Raw genomic sequence first — 23134 nt, 5'->3', positions numbered from 1 at the left:
CATTGGTGCTGAAAGAGTTTCACCGCTGCGTGTCATTGGTGGTGAACCGCTGCGTGTCATTGGTGGTGAAGAGTTGATCCGCTGCGTGTCATTGGTGGTGAAGAGTTGAACTGCTGCGTATCATTGGTGGTGAAGAGTTGAACTGCTGCGTATCATTGGTGGTGAAGAGTTGAACTGCTGCGTATCATTGGTGGTGAAGAGTTGAACCGCTGCGTGTCATTGGTGGTGAAGAGTTGATCCGCTGTGTATCATTGGTGGTGAAGAGTTGAACTGCTGCGTGTCATTGGTGGTGAAAGAGTTGAACTGCTGCGTATCATTGGTGGTGAAGAGTTGAACTGCTGCGTATCATTGGTGGTGAAGAGTTGAACCGCTGCGTGTCATTGGTGGTGAAGAGTTGATCCGCTGTGTATCATTGGTGGTGAAGAGTTGAACTGCTGCGTGTCATTGGTGGTGAAAGAGTTGAACTGCTGCGTATCATTGGTGGTGAAGAGTTGAACTGCTGCGTATCATTGGTGGTGAAGAGTTGAACCGCTGCGTGTCATTGGTGGTGAAGAGTTGATCCGCTGTGTATCATTGGTGGTGAAGAGTTGAACTGCTGCGTGTCATTGGTGGTGAAGAGTTGAACCGCTGCGTATCATTGGTGGTGAAGAGTTGAACCGCTGCGTATCATTGGTGGTGAAAGAGTTGATCCGCTGCGTGTCATTGGTGGTGAAGAGTTGAACCGCTGCGTGTCATTGGTGGTGAAAGAGTTGAACCGCTGCGTGTCATTGGTGGTGAAGAGTTGAACCGCTGCGTGTCATTGGTGGTGAAAGAGTTTAACCGCTGCGTGTCATTGGTGGTGAACCGCTGCGTGTCATTGGTGGTGAAGGGTTGAACTGCTGTGTATCATTGGTGGTGAAGAGTTGAACTGCTGCGTGTCATTGGTGGTGAAGAGTTGAACCGCTGCGTATCATTGGTGGTGAAGAGTTGTACCGCTGCGTGTCATTGGTGGTGAAAGAGTTTAACCGCTGCGTGTCATTGGTGCTGAAAGAGTTTCACCGCTGCGTGTCATTGGTGGTGAACCGCTGCGTGTCATTGGTGGTGAAGAGTTGATCCGCTGCGTGTCATTGGTGGTGAAGAGTTGAACTGCTGCGTATCATTGGTGGTGAAGAGTTGAACTGCTGCGTATCATTGGTGGTGAAGAGTTGAACCGCTGCGTGTCATTGGTGGTGAAGAGTTGATCCGCTGTGTATCATTGGTGGTGAAGAGTTGAACTGCTGCGTGTCATTGGTGGTGAAGAGTTGAACCGCTGCGTATCATTGGTGGTGAAGAGTTGAACCGCTGCGTGTCATTGGTGGTGAAGAGTTGAACCGCTGCGTGTCATTGGTGGTGAAGAGTTGAACTGCTGCGTATCATTGGTGGTGAAGAGTTGAACCGCTGCGTGTCATTGGTGGTGAAGAGTTGAACCGCTGCGTATCATTGGTGGTGAAAGAGTTGAACTGCTACGTATCATTGGTGGTGAAGAGTTGAACTGCTGCATATCATTGGTGGTGAAGAGTTGAACTGCTGCGTGTCATTGGTGGTGAAGAGTTGAACCGCTGCGTATCATTGGTGGTGAAGAGTTGAACTGCTGCGTGTCATTGGTGGTGAAGAGTTGAACTGCTGCGTGTCATTGGTGGTGAAGAGTTGTACCGCTGCGTGTCATTGGTGGTGAAAGAGTTTAACCGCTGCGTGTCATTGGTGCTGAAAGAGTTTCACCGCTGCGTGTCATTGGTGGTGAACCGCTGCGTGTCATTGGTGGTGAAGAGTTGATCCGCTGCGTGTCATTGGTGGTGAAGAGTTGAACTGCTGCGTATCATTGGTGGTGAAGAGTTGAACCGCTGCGTGTCATTGGTGGTGAAGAGTTGATCCGCTGCGTGTCATTGGTGGTGAAAGAGTTGAACTGCTGCGTATCATTGGTGGTGAAGAGTTGAACCGCTGCGTGTCATTGGTGGTGAAGAGTTTAACCACTGCGTGTCATTGGTGGTGAAGAGTTGAACCGCTGCGTGTCATTGGTGGTGAAGAGTTGAACCGCTGCGTGTCATTGGTGGTGAAAGAGTTGAACTGCTGCGTATCATTGGTGGTGAAGAGTTGAACCGCTGCGTATCATTGGTGGTGAAGAGTTGAACTGCTGCGTATCATTGGTGGTGAAGAGTTGAACTGCTGCGTATCATTGGTGGTGAAGAGTTGAACCGCTGCGTGTCATTGGTGGTGAAGAGTTTAACCACTGCGTGTCATTGGTGGTGAAGAGTTGAACCGCTGCGTGTCATTGGTGGTGAAGAGTTGAACCGCTGCGTGTCATTGGTGGTGAAAGAGTTGAACTGCTGCGTATCATTGGTGGTGAAGAGTTTAACCGCTGTGTATCATTGGTGGTGAAGAGTTGAACTGCTGCGTATCATTGGTGGTGAAGAGTTGAACTGCTGCGTATCATTGGTGGTGAAGAGTTGAACTGCTGCGTGTCATTGGTGGTGAAGAGTTGAACTGCTGCGTATCATTGGTGGTGAAGAGTTGATCCGCTGCGTGTCATTGGTGGTGAAAGAGTTTAACCGCTGCGTGTCATTGGTGGTGAAGAGTTGATCCGCTGCGTGTCATTGGTGGTGAAGAGTTTAACCGCTGCGTATCATTGGTGGTGAAGAGTTGAACCGCTGCGTGTCATTGGTGGTGAAGAGTTGATCCGCTGCGTGTCATTGGTGGTGAAGAGTTGAACTGCTGCGTATCATTGGTGGTGAAAGAGTTGAACCGTTGCGTGTCATTGGTGCTGAAATAGTTTCACCGCTGCGTGTCATTGGTGGTGAACCGCTGCGTGTCATTGGTGGTGAAGAGTTGATCCGCTGTGTATCATTGGTGGTGAAGAGTTGAACTGCTGCGTATCATTGGTGGTGAAGAGTTGAACCGCTGCGTGTCATTGGTGGTGAAGAGTTGAACTGCTGCGTATCATTGGTGGTGAAAGAGTTGAACTGCTACGTATCATTGGTGGTGAAGAGTTGAACTGCTGTGTATCATTGGTGGTGAAGAGTTGAACTGCTGCATATCATTGGTGGTGAAGAGTTGAACCGCTGCGTATCATTGGTGGTGAAGAGTTGAACTGCTGCGTATCATTGGTGGTGAAGAGTTGAACTGCTGCGTGTCATTGGTGGTGAAGAGTTGTACCGCTGCGTGTCATTGGTGGTGAAAGAGTTTAACCGCTGCGTGTCATTGGTGGTGAAGAGTTGAACTGCTGCGTATCATTGGTGGTGAAGAGTTGAACCGCTGCGTGTCATTGGTGGTGAAGAGTTGAACTGCTGCGTGTCATTGGTGGTGAAGAGTTGAACTGCTGCGTGTCATTGGTGGTGAAGAGTTGAACTGCTGCGTGTCATTGGTGGTGAAGAGTTGTACCGCTGCGTGTCATTGGTGGTGAAAGAGTTTAACCGCTGCGTGTCATTGGTGGTGAAAGAGTTTCACCGCTGCGTGTCATTGGTGGTGAACCGCTGCGTGTCATTGGTGGTGAAGAGTTGATCCGCTGCGTGTCATTGGTGGTGAAGAGTTGAACCGCTGCGTATCATTGGTGGTGAAAGAGTTGAACTGCTGCGTATCATTGGTGGTGAAGAGTTGAACTGCTGCGTGTCATTGGTGGTGAAGAGTTGATCCGCTGCGTATCATTGGTGGTGAAGAGTTGAACTGCTGCGTATCATTGGTGGTGAAAGAGTTGAACTGCTGCATATCATTGGTGGTGAAAGAGTTGAACTGCTGCGTATCATTGGTGGTGAAGAGTTGAACTGCTGCGTATCATTGGTGGTGAAGAGTTTAACCGCTGCGTGTCATTGGTGGTGAAGAGTTGAACTGCTGCGTATCATTGGTGGTGAAGTGTTGAACCGCTGCGTATCATTGGTGGTGAAAGAGTTGAACCGCTGCGTATCATTGGTGGTGAAGAGTTGAACCGCTGCGTATCATTGGTGGTGAAGAGTTTAACCACTGCGTGTCATTGGTGGTGAAGAGTTGAACTGCTGCGTATCATTGGTGGTGAAGAGTTGATCCGCTGCGTGTCATTGGTGGTGAAGAGTTGAACTGCTGCGTATCATTGGTGGTGAAGAGTTGATCCGCTGCGTGTCATTGGTGGTGAAGAGTTGAACCGCTGCGTATCATTGGTGGTGAAAGAGTTGAACCGTTGCGTGTCATTGGTGGTGAAGAGTTTAACCGCTGCGTGTCATTGGCGGTGAAGAGTTTAACCGCTGCGTATCATTGGTGGTGAAAGAGTTGAACCGTTGCGTGTCATTGGTGGTGAAGAGTTTAACCGCTGCGTGTCATTGGCGGTGAAGAGTTTAACCGCTGCGTGTCATTGGCGGTGAAGAGTTTAACCGCTGCGTATCATTGGTGGTGAAAGAGTTGAACCGTTGCGTGTCATTGGCGGTGAAGAGTTTAACCGCTGCGTGTCATTGGTGGTGAAAGAGTTGAACCGTTGCGTGTCATTGGCGGTGAAGAGTTGAACCGTTGCGTGTCATTGGTGGTGAAGAGTTTAACCGCTGCGTGTCATTGGTGGTGAAGAGTTTAACCGCTGCGTGTCATTGGCGGTGAAGAGTTTAACCGCTGCGTATCATTGGTGGTGAAAGAGTTGAACCGTTGCGTGTCATTGGTGGTGAAGAGTTTAACCGCTGCGTGTCATTGGCGGTGAAGAGTTTAACCGCTGCGTATCATTGGTGGTGAAAGAGTTGAACCGTTGCGTGTCATTGGCGGTGAAGAGTTTAACCGCTGCGTGTCATTGGTGGTGAACCGCTGCATGTGGTTTTGGTCACTTTAGCTGAGCGCTGACAGCATGACAGACTACAGCTCCGCTTATTGGCCAAGCCTGTTGCTGCATGGCCCCCTGGGAAATGCAGTCTTTATTATTTAGTGTTAATTATTCCCACAGTTGGCTCTGGGAACCCAGCCCTTCTCAATCAGTCATAGTGTGTGTGTGGTGTATCTGCTCTTTAAACTCCCCGAGCCACAAAACACCAACTGCTAATGTTCTGATGATGATGATGATGATGATGTGGACTGGCGTAAACCTGATTTTATTACTCATCCAAGAAGACACAGCTGTGTGTGTGTGTGTGTGTGTGTGTGTGTGTGTGTGTGTGTGTGTGTGTGTGTGTGTTTGTATGTTAGACTATGGGAGAGTGTTTGGATCAGTTGGTTTCTATAAAGAATGTGTTGCATAGGAATGTTAATGATCTGTGAATCAATGTAAACACACACAGATACACACCCCTCAACCCTACACACACACACACACACACCACACACACACACACACACACACACACACACACACACACACACACACACACACACACACACAGCCAGCCCTACACACTACAAACACACACAGTTCTCAACCCTACAAACACACACATCCCTCCACCCTACACACACACACAGTCCTCAACTCTACAAACACACACAAGCCTCAACCCTACACACACAGCCCTACACACACACACACACACACACAGCCCTACACACACACACACACACACACACACACACACACACACACACACACACACACACACACACACACACACACACACACACACACACACACACACACACACACACACAGCCCTCAGCCCTTCTCCTGAGTTCTCACCTCTATCCTAGCTCCCAGAGGCTCATGGGTAAACTGCTATGCTAATAAGGGAACCCAGGGATTCTAGATGGTTGACATGTGACCAGGAGGAATACGGCTGGCCAGGCTGAGTTATATATCTCTGATCGCTGTCTAAAAACAGTTTTATCACAGTGTAGTTCGCTGTCTATGTGAAATAGATCATAAACCGTACACTCTTAAAAAGAAAATGGTTCCAAAAGGCTTCGGCTGTCCCCATAGGAGAACTCTCTTACCTTGTCAGCTCGGGGATTCGATCTTGCAACCTTTCGGTTACTAGTCCAACGCTCTAACCACTAGGCTAACTGACAGGTATAAGTGTATATTATTGTATACTTAATGTATATGTACACTATATTTACAGAAGTATGTGGACACCTCTTCAAATTAGTGGATTGGGGTATATCAGCCACACCCGTTGCTGACAGGTGTATGAAATCGAGCACACAGCCATGCAATCTCCATAGACAAACATTGGCAGTAGAATGGCCTTACTGAAAAGCTCACCGTCATAGGATGGAAACATAAAGTGTGTCTAGAGTCGATTGACGTCAAAATCTGTCTGTTTAGGGCCTCCCGGGTGACGCAGTGGTCTAGGCCACTGCATCGCAGTGCTAACTGCGCCACCAGAGTCTCTGGGTTCGCGCCCAGGCTCTGTCGCAGCCGGCCGCGACCGGGAGGTCCGTGGGGCGACGCACAATTGGCATAGCGTCGTCCGGGTTAGGGAGGGTTTGGCCGGTAGGGATATCCTTGTCTCATCGCGCTCCAGCGACTCCTGTGGCGGGCCGGGCGCAGTGCGCGCTAACCAAGGGGGCCAGGAGGTACACGGTGTTTCCTCCGACACATTGGTGCGGCTGGCTTCCGGGTTGGAGACGCGCTGTGTTAAGAAGCAGTGCGGCTTGGTTGGGTTGTGCTTCGGAGGACTCATGGCTTTCGACCTTCGTCTCTCCCGAGCCCGTACGGGAGTTGTAGCGATGAGACAAGATAGTAATTACTAGCGATTGGATACCACGAAAATTGGGGAGAAAATGTGATAAAAAAAAAAAAATTAATTAAAAAAAATCTGTCTGTTTAGAGAGATCTTTTTGTTGTTGTTGTCGTATAGGCTGTGTCTCATGTCCGTCCTTCCGCGTCCTGAGTCTGAAGTACCGCCGATATGCCAACTGTTGTCTGTAGCGTCCGAATGGTTTGGCCTAACAAAACTAATATGACCCCACTATGGAAAGAGAAGACTCTCACGTTGTGGTTCTCTGTTTTGCTCTACGGCCGCCACTAGTGTCGTGGGACTTGTCTGAAGGTAACACGGTACCGGTTTAAAAAATGGGGTTAAATATGTGTTATTCTTGAGGTGTGTTAGATCTCACTGATATAGGACAGACACTTCAAACCTTATTCCTTATCATATTTTTATATACACTGCTCAAAAAAATAAAGGGAACACTTAAACAACACAATGTAACTCCAAGTCAATCACACTTCTGTGAAATCAAACTGTCCACTTAGGAAGCAACACTGATTGACAATACATTTCACATGCTGTTGTGCAAATGGAATAGACAAAAGGTGGAAATTATAGGCAATTAGCAAGACACCCCCAATAAAGGAGTGGTTCTGCAGGTGGTGACCACAGACCACTTCTCAGTTCCTATGCTTCCTGGCTGATGTTTTGGTCACTTTTGAATGCTGGCGGTGCTTTCACTCTAGTGGTAGCATGAGACGGAGTCTACAACCCACACAAGTGGCTCAGGTAGTGCAGCTCATCCAGGATGGCACATCAATGCGAGCTGTGGCAAGAAGGTTTGCTGTGTCTGTCAGCGTAGTGTCCAGAGCATAGAGGCGCTACCAGGAGACAGGCCAGTACATCAGGAGACGTGGAGGAGGCCGTAGGAGGGCAACAACCCAGCAGCAGGACCGCTACCTCCGCCTTTGTGCAAGGAGGAGCACTGCCAGAGCCCTGCAAAATGACCTCCAGCAGGCCACAAATGTGCATGTGTCAGCATATGGTCTCACAAGGGGTCTGAGGATCTCATCTCGGTACCTAATGGCAGTCAGGCTACCTCTGGCGAGCACATGGAGGGCTGTGCGGCCCCACAAAGAAATGCCACCCCACACCATGACTGACCCACCGCCAAACCGGTCATGCTGGAGGATGTTGCAGGCAGCAGAACGTTCTCCACGGCGTCTCCAGACTCTGTCACGTCTGTCACATGTGCTCACGTGCTCAGTGTGAACCTGCTTTCATCTGTGAAGAGCACAGGGCGCCAGTGGCGAATTTGCCAATCTTGGTGTTCTCTGGCAAATGCCAAATGTCCTGCACGGTGTTGGGCTGTAAGCACAACCCCCACCTGTGGACGTCGGGCCCTCATACCACCCTCATGGAGTCTGTTTCTGACCGTTTGAGCAGACACATGCACATTTGATGCAACTTCAGGAGCGTAACAGCAGAATCTGCGAAGGTCAGCCACAGTGGGAGGACGGAGGGGTCGGGAACAGGGTTTTTTCTTCTGGTTAGGTTATCTTGATCTCTGGTTTCCTCTTGAGTCATTTGTGTGTCTTACATTTACATTTAAGTCATTGTCTTAATTATTTAATCAAACAGTGTGCTTAAAGCATCAGATTAGCTCAGTGAATATAGTTGATTTTATTCAAACACATAGGATCTAAATATGTGAAGATTTCTTTATTTTAATTTTTATGTCAAGCAATCGATTGGTCGAAAGAACAGACTACTAGATTTTGTGTTTGTTTGTCTGGGACAGCCTTACTACGTTATGACCATTTTAAAACAATTCCCCGTTAGTTTAGTAGGGCGTTGGGTCACCACGAGGCAGAACGGCTTCAATGCACCTTGGAATAGATTCCAGAAATGTCTGGATCTCTATTGGAGGGATGCGACATCCTTTTTCCACGAGAAATGCAGGCTCCGCTCCAGAAACGATTTGGGTTATATTTATATATTTATATATATTATATATTACCATATTGACAAAAGGTTAATAATCTGGTGACTGACACGGTCATGATATGGATATGTATTCCCAAATAACATCTTCTCCGTTTTCGCCACAACCACATCAGGTGACCACCTGGGGGAAAAAGTGAGAAATGTACATTTTTTGGGTGTAGTTACCCTTTAATTCCAGTGTGCACCTAGCAGAGTTCTATGTAGTGCACGTGATGGTATAGTTTGCAAAAAAAAAAAAAACACGGGATTATTGCTACTTTGTAGTTGACATTTAATAAGTAATGTCTGTCTTCCCATCTACTGTATATATACTGTCCATACTGTCTATAGACACCACCACATATATATATATACTGTCTATACACACCATCACATATATATACTGTCCATACTGTCTATAGACACCACCACATATATATACTGTCTATACACACCATCACATATATATACTGTATATATACTGTATATACACACCATCACATATATATACTGTATATATACTGTCTATACACACCATCACATATATATACTGTATATATACTGTCTATACACACATCACATATATATATACTGTCTATACACACCATCACATATATATATACTGTCTATACACACCATCACATATATATACTGTATATATACTGTCTATACACACCATCACATATATATATACTGTATATATACTGTCTATAGACACCACCACATATATATACTGTATATATACTGTCTATACACACCATCACATATATATACTGTATATATACTGTCTATACACACATCACATATATATACTGTATATATACTGTCTATACACACATCACATATATATATACTGTCTATACACACCATCACATATATATATACTGTCTATACACACCATCACATATATATACTGTATATATACTGTCTATACACACCATCACATATATATATACTGTCTATACACACCATCACATATATATACTGTATATATACTGTCTATACACACCATCACATATATATACTGTATATATACTGTCTATACACACATCACATATATATACTGTATATATACTGTCTATACACACCATCACATATATATACTGTATATATACTGTCTATACACACATCACATATATATACTGTATATATACTGTCTATACACACCATCACATATATATATACTGTCTATACACACCATCACATATATATATACTGTCTATACACACCATCACATATATATACTGTATATATACTGTCTATACACACCATCACATATATATATATACTGTATATATACTGTCTATACACACCATCACATATATATACTGTATATATACTGTCTATACACACCACCACATATATATATATACTATATATATACTGTATATATACTGTCTATACCAGACATGGGCAAACTACGGCCCGCGGGCCACATACGGCCCGTTAGGCTTTTTAATCCGGCCCGCCGAACTTGTCCAAATTATAGTAAAAACCTCATTTTTTTCCCCTTTCCCTGCAATGCCCACGTTTCCCCAATAGATGGCGCACTCAAAACACATTGACCGTTGTTGGAGTGGCGCGTATTTCTCTTTATTTCACTTTAATTTTCACTTCGTTTCACGTCACCATTAAGCCCTTCTGTGAAAATGAGCGGACCAAAGAGAAGGAAAGTGGACAGCGAATGCCGAGTGTTTAATAAGGAGTGGACAACAAAATACTTCTTCACTGAAGTCCGATCAACGGCTGTATGTCTGATATGCCAAGAAGCTGTTGCGGTTTTCAAAGAGTACAATATCAGCCGTCACTTTGCCACGAAGCATGCAAACTATGCTAGCAAGCAGTCAACACAAGAACGGGCGGCGAAATAGTATGTAAATGCCATATCTTGCATATTCCTTGAGACAAATTTATTAACTGATAAGGGCTATTTTTCACATTTGAAAGACAGTTAATAAATTGGGTTGTAGTGTTCTTACTGTGCTATGAGGTTTGCACACACTACATTTAATGCTTTAGTATATCCGGCCCAAACACTCCCTCCAAATGCTCCTGGCCCGGCCCCTCTGTCAAATTTTAGAACCCATTGTGGCCCGCGAGTCAAAAAGTTTGCCCACCCCTGGTCTATACACACCACCACATATATATATATACTATATATATGCTGTATATACTGTCTATACACCATCATATACATATATACTGTCTATACACACCATCACATATATATATACTGTATATATACTGTCTATACACACCACCACATATATATATATATATATACTATATATATACTGTATATACTGTCTATACACCATCATATACATATATACTGTCTATACACACCACCACATATATATATATATATATATATATATACTATATATATGCTGTATATACTGTCTATACACCATCATATACATATATACTGTCTATACACACCATCACATATATATATACTGTATATATACTGTCTATACACACCACCACATATATATATATATATATATATATATATATATATATATATATATATATATATATACTATATATATACTGTATATACTGTCTATACACCATCATATACATATACTGTACATATATACTTTTCTGTAGTTGCGGATCAGACCTGCACAGCGGTCAGGAGGAAATTTGGACCATTCCTCTTTACAAAAACTGTTTCAGTTCAACAATATTCTTGGGATGTCTGGTGTGAACTGCTCTCTTGAGGTCATGGCACAGCATCTCAATCGGGTTGAGGTCAGGACTCTGACTGGGCCACTCCAGAAGGTGTATTTTCTTCTGTTGAAGCCATTCTGTTAGACAGTAGTTATATAGGATGGTTTGTATAGACAGTATAGACAGTAGTTATATAGGATGGTGTGTATAGACAGTAGTTATATAGGATGGTGTGTATAGACAGTAGTTATATAGGATGGTGTGTATAGACAGTATAGACAGTAGTTATATAGGATGGTGTGTATAGACAGTATGGACAGTAGTTATATAGGATGGTGTGTATAGACAGTATAGACAGTAGTTATATAGGATGGTGTGTATAGACAGTATAGACAGTAGTTATATAGGATGGTGTTTATAGACAGTAGTTATATAGGATGGTGTGAATAGACAGTAGTTATATAGGATGGTGTGTTTAGACAGTAGTTATATATGATGGTGTGTATAGACAGTAGTTATATAGGATGGTGTGTATAGACAGTATAGACAGTAGTTATATAGGATGGTGTGTATAGACAGTAGTTATATAGGATGGTGTGTATAGACAGTAGTTATATAGGATGGTGTGTATAGACAGTATAGACAGTAGTTATATAGGATGGTGTGTATAGACAGTAGTTATATAGGATGGTGTGTATAGACAGTAGTTATATAGGATGGTGTGTATAGACAGTATAGACAGTAGTTATATAGGATGGTGTGTATAGACAGTAGTTATATAGGATGGTGTGTATAGACAGTATAGACAGTAGTTATATAGGATGGTGTGTATAGACAGTAGTTATATAGGATGGTGTGTATAGACAGTATAGACAGTAGTTATATAGGATGGTGTGTATAGACAGTATAGACAGTAGTTATATAGGATGGTGTGTATAGACAGTAGTTATATAGGATGGTGTGAATAGACAGTAGTTATATAGGATGGTGTGTATAGACAGTAGTTATATATGATGGTGTGTATAGACAGTAGTTATATATGATGGTGTGTATAGACAGTAGTTATATATGATGGTGTGTATAGACAGTAGTTATATAGGATGGTGTGTATAGACAGTAGTTATATATGATGGTGTGTATAGACAGTAGTTATATATGATGGTGTGTATAGACAGTAGTTATATAGGATGGTGTGTATAGACAGTAGTTGTATAGGATGGTGTGTATAGACAGTAGTTATATATGATGGTGTGTACAGACAGTAGTTATATAGGATGGTGTGTATAGACAGTAGTTATATATGATGGTGTGTATAGACAGTAGTTATATAGGATGGTGTGTATAGGCAGTAGTTATATAGGATGGTGTGTATAGACAGTATGGACAGTAGTTATATAGAATGGTGTGTATAGACAGTATAGACAGTAGTTATATAGGATGGTGTGTATAGACAGTATAGACAGTAGTTATATAGGATGGTGTGTATAGACAGTAGTTATATAGGATGGTGTGTATAGACAGTAGTTGTATAGGATGGTGTGTATAGACAGTAGTTAAATAGGATGGTGTGTATAGACAGTATAGACAGTAGTTATATAGGATGGTGAGTATAGACAGTATAGACAGTAGTTATATAGGATGGTGTGTATAGACAGTAGGTATATAGGATGGTGTGTATAGACAGTAGTTATATAGGACGGTGTGTATAGACAGTAGTTATATAGGATGGTGTGTATAGACAGTAGTTATATAGGATGGTGTGTATAGACAGTACAGACAGTAGTTATATAGGATGGTGTGTATAGACAGTAGTTATATAGGATGGTGTGTATAGACAGTAGTTATATAGGATGGTGTGTATAGACAGTATAGACAGTAGTTATATAGGATGGTGTGTATAGACAGTACAGACAGTAGTTATATAGGATGGTGTGTATAGACAGTAGTTATATAGGATGGTGTGTATAGACAGTACAGACAGTAGTTATATAGGATGGTGTGTATAGACAGTACAGACAGTAGTTATATAGGATGGTGTGTATAGACAGTATAGACAGTAGTTATATAGGATGGTGTGTATAGACAGTAGTTATATAGGATGGTGTGTATAGACAGTACAGACAGTAGTTATATAGGATGGTGTGTATAGACAGTACAGACAGTAGTTATATAGGATGGTGTGTATAGACAGTATAGACAGTAGTTATATAGGATGGTGTGTATAGACAGTACAGACAGTAGTTATATAGGATGGTGTGTATAGACAGTATAGACAGTAGTTATATAGGATGGTGTGTATAGACAGTACAGACAGTAGTTATATATGATGGTGTGTATAGACAGTAGTTATATAGGATGGTGTGTATAGACAGTAGTTATATAGGACGGTGTGTATAGACAGTAGTTATATAGGATAGTGTGTATAGACAGTATAGACAGTAGTTATATATGATGGTGTGTATAGACAGTAGTTATATAGGATGGTGTGTATAGGCAGTAGTTATATATGATGGTGTGTATAGACAGTAGTTATATAGTATGGTGTGTACAGACAGTAGTTATATAGGATGGTGTGTATAGACAGTATAGACAGTAGTTATATAGGATGGTGTGTATAGACAGTATAGACAGTAGTTATATAGGATGGTGTGTATAGACAGTAGTTGTATAGGATGGTGTGTATAGACAGTAGTTATATAGGATGGTGTGTATAGACAGTAGTTGTATAGGATGGTGTGTATAGACAGTAGTTATATAGGATGGTGTGTATAGACAGTAGTTGTATAGGATGGTGTGTATAGACAGTAGTTATATAGGATGGTGTGTATAGACAGTAGTTATATAGGATGGTGTGTATAGACAGTAGTTATATATGATGGTGTGTATAGACAGTAGTTATATAGGATGGTGTGTATAGACAGTAGTTATATAGGATGGTGTGTATAGACAGTAGTTATATAGGATGGTGTGTATAGACAGTATAGACAGTAGTTATATAGGATGGTGTGTATAGACAGTAGTTATATAGGATGGTGTGTATAGACAGTATAGACAGTAGTTATATAGGATGGTGTGTATAGACAGTAGTTATATAGGATGGTGTGTATAGACAGTACAGACAGTAGTTGTATAGGATGGTGTGTATAGACAGTAGTTATATAGGATGGTGTGTATAGACAGTAGTTATAGAGGATGGTGTGTATAGACAGTAGTTATATATGATGGTGTGTATAGACAGTAGTTATATAGGATGGTGTGTATAGACAGTAGTTATACAGTGTCTAAGGTTCAGGGAACTGGGTGGAGGCTGGCTAGTAACAGTAAGTTTCAGGAAACTGGGTGGAGGCTGGCTAGTAACAGTAAGTTTCAGGAAACTGGGTGGAGGCTGGCTAGTAACAGTACGTTTCAGGAAACTGGGTGGAGGCTGGCTAGTAACAGTAAGTTTCAGGAAACTGGGTGGAGGCTGGCTAGTAACAGTACGTTTCAGGAAACTGGGTGGAGGCTGGCTAGTAACAGTACGTTTCAGGGCGCGCTGGGCCCGTGTTAACAGGAACAGAAAGGGGGACGTAAGTCATGCGGTAACCTCACAGCTGTTCTTCCCCACACACACATCTGCTCTTCTCTTCCTGGCTCTAGTGCTGACCTTGGCTAGACAATTGTTTATACATCGACTCATCTCATCCATCCCCAGACAACACACACACACTCGCTCTGGCTCGCTCATACAAAGACATGCTCTTGCTTACACACACACACACACACACAACACACACACACACCCACACACACACTAACACACACACACACACACACACACACACACACACACACACAGGCACATACCACTCCAACTTAAACTCCTAAATCTGTGTTGGATAGTGTGAAGTGCCTTCAGACAGTTGAGACCCAGCCAGGATAGCTTCATCCCCATTCAGACAGTTGAGACCCAGCCAGGATAGCTTCATCCCCATTCAGACAGTTGAGACCCAGCCAGGATAGCTTCATCCCCATTCAGACAGTTGAGACCCAGCCAGGATAGCTTCATCCCATTCAGACAGTTGAGACCCAGCCAGGTAGCTTTCTCCCATTCAGACAGTTGAGACCCAGCCGGTAGCTTCATCCATTCAGAAGTTGAGACCCAGCCAGGATAGCTTCATCCCATTCAGACAGTTGAGACCCAGCCTGGTTAGCTTCATCCCCATTCAGACAGTTGAGACACCAGCAGGATAGCTTCATCCCATTCAGACAGGTGAGACCCAGCCAGGAAGCTTCATCCCATCTAGACAGTTGAGACCCAGCCAGGAAGCTTCATCCCATTCAGACAGTTGAGACCCAGCCTGGATAGCTTCACCCCATTCAGACAGTTGAGACCCAGCCTGGATAGCTTCATCCCATTCAGACAGTTGAGACCCAGCCAGGATAGCTTCATCCCCATTCAGACAGTTGAGACCCAGCCAGGATAGCTTCATCCCATTCAGACAGTTGAGACCCAGCCAGGATAGCTTCATCCCCATTCAGACAGTTGGACCCAGCCTGGTAGCTTCACCCCATTCAGACAGTTGAGACCCAGCCTGGATAGCTTCATCCCCATTCAGACAGTTGAGACCCAGCCTGGATAGCTTCATCCCCATTCAGACAGTTGAGACCCAGCCTGGTTAGCTTCATCCCCATTCAGACAGTTGAGACCCAGCCTGGATAGCTTCATCCCCATTCAGACAGTTGAGACCCAGCCTGGATAGCTTCATCCCCATTCAGACAGTTGAGACCCAGCCTGGATAGCTTCATCCCCATTCAGACAGTTGAGACCCAGAGCAGTATAGCTTCATCCCCATTCAGACAGTTGAGGACCCAGCTGGATAGCTTCATCCCATTCAGACAGTTGAGACCCAGCTGGATAGCTTCATCCCCATTCCACAGTTGAGACCCAGCCTGGATAGCTTCATCCCCATTCAGACAGTTGAGACCCAGCCAGGATAGCTTCATCCCCATTCAGACAGTTGAGACCCAGCCAGGATAGCTTCATCCCATTCAGACAGTTGAGACCCAGCCTGGATAGCTTCATCCCCATTCAGACAGTTGAGACCCAGCCAGGATAGCTTCATCCCCATTCAGACAGTTGAGACCCAGCCTGGATAGCTTCATCCCGTTCCTAGTCCCAGACAGTTGAGACCCAGCCTGGATAGCTTCATGCCTAATCCAGGATAGCTTCATCCCGTTCCTAGTCCCAGACAGTTGAGACCCAGCCAGGATAGCTTCATCCCGTTCCTAGTCCCAGACAGTTGAGACCCAGCCTGGATAGCTTCATGCCTAATCCAGGATAGCTTCATCCCGTTCCTAGTCCCAGACAGTTGAGACCCAGCCAGGATAGCTTCATCCCGTTCCTAGTCCCAGACAGTTGAGACCCAGCCAGGATAGCTTCATCCCGTTCCTAGTCCCAGACAGTTGAGACCCAGCCAGGATAGCTTCATCCCCATTCAGACAGTTGAGACCCAGCCTGGATAGCTTCATGCCAAATCCAGGATAGCTTCATCCCGTTCCTAGTCCCAGACAGTTGAGACCCAGCCAGGATAGCTTCATCCCGTTCCTAGTCCCAGACAGTTGAGACCCAGCCAGGATAGCTTCATGCCAAATCCAGGATAGCTTCATCCCGTTCCTAGTCCCAGACAGTTGAGACCCAGCCAGGATAGCTTCATGCCAAATCCAGGATAGCTTCATCCCGTTCCTAGTCCCAGACAGTTGAGACCCAGCCAGGATAGCTTCATCCCGTTCCTAGTCCCAGACAGTTGAGACCCAGCCAGGATAGCTTCATCCCGTTCCTAGTCCCAGACAGTCAGTACCGTTGGCTGTAATGTAAACTCGGACAACCAGAACTAAAATCTTGCGTGATTGCGTCAGATGTTCGATTAAACTCTGGGGGAGACGTGTTAGAAAATGTACTAACGAGACTAGCCAGGTCTCCACCCCTCTAATCAGGAGGACCCCCCCCCCCCCCCTCCTTACCAGAAACATTCCTCTTGGGATCATTTCAGGAAGTCCCCACCACCCAATCCTGATACGCCAAAATTAGCAGTGACGGATAACCAAAGCACTGGAACCTCTGTTGCTCAATAGGGGGTCGCATCCCAGAGTCTTTTGACAGACGTTACAATACCATTAATGTTACGTAGTCTGTCCACGAGAGACTAGCTGTCTGTAGTCTGTCAGAGATTCGCTGTCTGTAGTCTGTCAGAGATTAGCTGTCTGTAGTCTGTCAGAGATTAGCTGTCTGTAGTCTGTCAGAGATTAGCTGTCTGTAGTATGTCAGAGATTAGCTGTGTTGTAGCATATGTAGTCTGTCAGAGATTAGCTGTCTGTAATCTGTCAGAGATTAGCTGTCTGTATGTAGTATGTCAGAGATTAGCTGTGTGTAGTCTGTCAGAGATTAGCTGTCTGTACTCTGTCAGAGATTAGCTGTATGTAGTCTGTCAGAGATTAGCTGTCTGTAGTATGTCAGAGATTAGCTGTCTGTACTCTGTCAGAGATTAGCTTTCTGTAGTCTGTCAGAGATTAGCTGTCTGTACTCTGTCAGAGATTAGCTGTGTTGTAGCATCTGTAGTCTGTCAGAGATTAGCTGTCTGTAGTCTGTCAGAGATTAGCTGTCTGTAGTCTGTCAGAGATTAGCTGTCTGTAGTCTGTCAGAGATTAGCTGTCTGTAATCTGTCAGAGATTAGCTGTCTGTAGTATGTCAGAGATTAGCTGTGTGTAGTCTGTCAGAGATTAGCTGTTTGTAGTCTGTCAGAGATTAGCTGTGTTGTAGCATATGTAGTCTGTCAGAGATTAGCTGTCTGTAGTCTGTCAGAGATTAGCTGTGTTGTAGCATCTGTAGTCTGTCAGAGATTAGCTGTGTTGTAGTCTGTCAGAGATTAGCTGTCTGTAGGCTGTCAGAGATTAGCTGTCTGTAATCTGTCAGAGATTAGCTGTGTTGTATCATATGTAGTCTGTGTAGAGATTATCTGTGTTGTAGTCCGTCAGAGATCAGGTGTGTTGTAGCCTGTGTAGAGTTGTGTCCTGCTAAGGATGTCCAGGTGAAGGGAGTTGTCTTTCTGTCTCAGATCTCCGTCTCTCTGGTTCTGACTGTCATGACACACAGATGATACATGTATATCTTTATATCAGTCTTTTCTCAATACGATTACAACTGGCAGGCTGTTAACAGTGGTTTTGATAAGTGTGTGTGCGTGCGCGCCTGTGTGCGTGCGCGCCTGTGTGCGTGCGCGCATGTGTGCGTGCGCGCATGTGTGTGTGTGCGCATGTGTGTGTGTGTGTGTGTTGGACACTGTGTTTCCCTGCACAAGGCCAGTATAGAGCAGGATCTGCCAGACAACATGAAACTGTCCTCAGAGTTGAAACATGAAACTGTCCTCAGAGTTGAAACATGAAACTGTCCTCAGAGTTGAAACATGAAACTTCTCAGAGTTGAAACATGAAACTGTCTCAGAGAAAAACTGTCCTCGAGTTGAAACAGAACTGTCCTCGAGTTGAAACATGAAACTGTCCTCAGAGTGAAACATGAAACACTCGGAATGCCTCAGAGTTGAACATGAAAAACGTCCTCCAGAGAAACTGTCCTCAGAGTTGAAACATGAAACTGTCCTCAGAGTTGAAACATGAAACTGTCCTCAGAGTTGAAACATGAAACTGTCCTCAGAGTTGAAACATGAAACTGTCCTCAGAGAAACTGTCCTCAGAGTTGAAACATGAAACTGTCCTCAGAGTTGAAACGTGAAACTGTCCTCAGAGTTGAAACATGAAACTGTCCTCAGAGTTGAAACATGAAACTGTCCTCAGAGTTGAAACATGAAACTGTCCTCAGAGTTGAAACATGAAACTGTCCTCTCACACACACACTCTCTCTCTCTCGCCTTTCACACACACTCTCTCTCTCTCGCCTCTCACACACACTCTCTCTCACCTCTCACACACACTCTCTCTCTCTCTCTCTCGCCTCTCACACACACTCTCTCTCTCTCGCCTCTCACACACACTCTCTCTCTCTCTCTCGCCTCTCACACACACTCTCTCTCTCTCGCCTCTCACACACACTTATCAAAGCGATAGACTCCTCTGGCACTGACTGACAGTGGAATGTGTGCGCCAGGTAACGATGTGAGATCTAATGACCCTCTTTCTCTCCTCCTCCCCTTTTTCCCCTCCCTCCCTCCCTCTCTCCTCCCCTACCCCCCCCCCCTACTCCTCCTCCCCCCCCTCCTCCTCTACCTTCCTCCTCCTCTCCTCTTCCAGGCCAGAAGGGTCTACTCCACCTCTCCCCGGACGTCTATCAGGAGATGGAGGCCAGCAGGAAACAGGGGACCCCGGTTAACTACCTGACCCCCAAACTATCTGACCCCCTGGTCGTCCCCCCGTCCCCTGGACACACCCCCTACTACAGGTAGAATCGCTCTTTCATTACCATGTCTACCAGATACCTAAACAGCTATAAGGAGAACTGAGCTGGGTTAGTTACCATGTCTACCAGATACCTAAACAGCTATAAGGAGAACTGAGCTGGGTTAGTTACCATGTCTACCAGATACCTAAACAGCTATAAGGAGAACTGAGCTGGGTTAGTTACCATGTCTACCAGATACCTAAACAGCTATAAGGAGAACTGAGCTGGGTTAGTTACCATGTCTACCAGATACCTAAACAGCTAGGAGGAGAACTGAGCTGGGTTAGTTACCATGTCTACCAGATACCTAAACAAGCTAAGGAGAACTGAGCTGGGTTAGTTACCATGTCTACCAGATACCTAAACAGCTAGGAGGAGAACTGAGCTGGGTTAGTTACCATGTCTACCAGATACCTAAACAGCTATAGGAGAACTGAGGGGTTAGTTACCATGTCTACCAGATACCTAAACAGCTATAAGGAGAACTGAGCTGGGTTAGTTACCATGTCTATCAGATACCTAAACAGCTATAAGGAGAACTGAGCTGGGTTAGTTACCATGTCTACCAGATACCTAAACAGCTATAAGGAGAACTGAGCTGGGTTAGTTCACCATTGGCAGAATGTGTAATATGTGTAATTATTGTTGAGTGTGTAATTTTGTTAACAGCATTGTGTTTTTAAGATGGTTTTCTATCTGGGGACATTACACTTAATCCGTTTCTATCTTACAGCCCCCCCGCAGTCGCCACGGCAGCCATGGCGAGGGAGCTGTTGATGAACGGGTCAGGAGAGGGGAGGTCTGGGGAGAACATAGGCCTGAAGGGGAAGAGCTCTGTCCAGCCCTCACAGCAACTAGAGTACCTGGCTCGCATACAAGGCTTCCAGGTAGGGATACAGTATGCTTCTAGTGCACACGCACGCACGCACGCACGCACACACACACGCACAGCACAGCACACACAGTACACAGACAGGTAGGGAGAGGGAGGGTAACAGTGATGTGTCTTCTCTGTTAGAGATGGTTGGCAGACTCTGATATAGTAGTAGACTGACAGATAGGGAGAGGGAGGGTAACAGTGATGTGTCTTCTCTGTTAGAGATGGTTGGCAGACTCTGATATAGTAGTAGACTGACAGGTAGGGAGAGGGAGGGTAACAGTGATGTGTCTTCTCTGTTAGAGATGGTTGGCAGACTCTGATATAGTAGTAGACTGACAGGTAGGGAGAGGGAGGGTAACAGTGATGTGTCTTCTCTGTTAGAGATGGTTGGCAGACTCTGATATAGTAGTGACTGACAGGTAGGGAGAGGGAGGGTAACAGTGATGTGTCTTCTCTGTTAGAGATGGTGGCAGGATCTGATATAGTAGTAGACTGACAGGTAGGGAGGGGAGGGTAACAGTGATGTGTCTTCTCTGTTAGAGATGGTTGGCAGACTCTGATATAGTAGTAGACTGACAAGTAGGGAGAGGGAGGGAGGGAACAGTGATGTGTCTTCTCTGTTAGAGATGGTTGGCAGACTTCGAATAGTAGTAGACTGACAGGTAGGGAGAGGGAGGGTAACAGTGATGTGTCTTCCTGTTAGAGATGGTGGCAGACTCTGATATAGTCGTAGACTGACAGGTAGGGAGAGGGAGGGTAACAGTGATGTGTTCTCTCTGTTAGAGATTGTGGCAGACTCTGATATAGTAGTAGACTGACAGATAGGGAGAGGGAGGGTAACAGTGATGTTTCTTCTCTGTTAGAGATGGTTGGCAGACTCTGATATAGTCGTAGACTGACAGGTAGGGAGAGGGAGGGTAACAGTGATGTGTCTTCTCTGTTAGAGATGGTTGGCAGACTCTGATATAGTAGTAGACTGACAGATAGGGAGAGGGAGGGTAACAGTGATGTGTCTTCTCTGTTAGAGATGGTTGGCAGACTCTGATATAGTCGTAGACTGACAGGTAGGGAGAGGGAGGGTAAACAGTGATGTGTCTTCTCTGTTAGAGATGGTGGCAGACTCTGATATAGTAGTAGAGACAGGTAGGGAGAGGGAGGGTAACAGTGATGTGTCTTCTCTTTAGAGATAGGTTGGCAGACTCGATATAGTAGTCGTAGTCTGACAGGTAGGGAGAGGGAGGGTAACAGTGAGTGCTTCTCTGTTAGAGATGGTTGGCAGACTCTGATATAGTAGTAGATGACAGGTAGGGAGAGGGAGGGTAACAGTGATGTGTCTTTCTGTGTAGAGAGGGTGGCAGACTTGATATAGTCGTATAGACTGACGGGTAGGGAGAGGAGGGTAACAGTGATGTGTCTTCTCTGTTAGAGATGGTTGGCAGACTCTGATATAGTAGTAGACTGACAGGTAGGGAGAGGGAGGGTAACAGTGATGTGTCTTCTCTGTTAGAGATGGTTGGCAGACTCTGATATAGTCGTAGACTGACACATGGAAAGTAGAGGGCTGAAGGGCTGGTCCTTATACGCTGTACCGTGTGTGTGTGTGTGTGTGTGTGTGTGTGTGTGTGTGTGTGTGTGTGGGTGTGTGTGTGTGTGTGTGTGTGTGTGTGTGTGTGTTAATCTTGGCCCTCAGATCTGCCCTGCATACCACAGCCCTAATCCCAGATAGCAGTGCAATAGAGACTGTTCATTCTACAGTATAACTCCACATGCTATCTACCACCCCACACGCCTGGTTCTGGAAGGCTACATCCATGTGATTTCAATCACTGACTGGCTGACTGGCTGGCTGGCTGGTTGACTGGCTGGTTGGCTGGTTGGCTGGCTGGCTGGTTGACTGACTGACTGACTGGCTGGCTGGCTGGCTGGTTGACTGGCTGGTTGACTGGCTGGCTGGCTGGTTGACTGACTGGTTGACTGACTGGTTGACTGACTGACTGACTGACTGACTGACTGGCTGGCTGGCTGACTGACTGGCTGGCTGACTGGCTGACTTGCTGGCTGACTGAATGGCTGACTGAATGGCTGACTGACTGGCTGGCTGACTGACTGACTGACTGGCTGGCTGACTGACTGGCTGACTGATGGCTGACTGACTGGCTGCACCCCTTTTGACTTGATCTGAACCTTCCATACATGTTTACTCTCTACACTATACTCTATGTTTATTTATGTTCTATTTACTATGGGGGTCATGGAAGAAGAGGTCAGAAAGGGACTTGGTCAGAAAGGGACGGGTCATCTTTTCCAGTGATGAAGACATGAATGTCTCATGGTAGGGTGGGGTGGACGGGGTCATCTTTGAGCACCTCTCTCTCCTGAATGTGTTGTCATTCAGGGTCCAACAAGTCACCCTCTGAGCTCTTCTACAAAAGGTCAACATGTATGGAAGGTGCAGGTCAAAAGGAATGCTGTCCAAAGTGATTGAATTGAAATGGTTTTTACCCGGAAGTGACTGTGGATCACATGGTGCTGGTGTTCCTCAGTAACATTAGACACACC

The 23134-nt window shown here is 45.1% G+C and overlaps 1 protein-coding gene across 1 annotated transcript in view; it reads left to right on the top strand.

Annotated features, from left to right (window-relative positions):
- The window catches only part of LOC120028170 (double-stranded RNA-binding protein Staufen homolog 2-like), a 40096-nt gene extending 17736 nt beyond the window's left edge, over positions 1 to 22360 (top strand). Inside the window, exons 3-5 of the mRNA XM_038973374.1 lie at positions 19548 to 19695; positions 20429 to 20582; positions 22266 to 22360. Of these exons, the coding sequence (XP_038829302.1) occupies positions 19548 to 19695; positions 20429 to 20582; positions 22266 to 22301 (338 nt within the window). The 3' untranslated portion in view covers positions 22302 to 22360. The remainder of the gene's footprint in view (positions 1 to 19547; positions 19696 to 20428; positions 20583 to 22265) is intronic.
- Positions 22361 to 23134: the final 774 nt, after the last annotated feature.

The sequence above is a fragment of the Salvelinus namaycush genome, chromosome 33, assembly GCF_016432855.1.
Source record: "Salvelinus namaycush isolate Seneca chromosome 33, SaNama_1.0, whole genome shotgun sequence".
NCBI classification, from domain to species: Eukaryota; Metazoa; Chordata; class Actinopteri; order Salmoniformes; family Salmonidae; genus Salvelinus; species Salvelinus namaycush.
The sequence above is the reverse complement of the archived record's forward strand: the minus strand, read 5'-3'. Positions and strand labels throughout refer to the sequence as shown.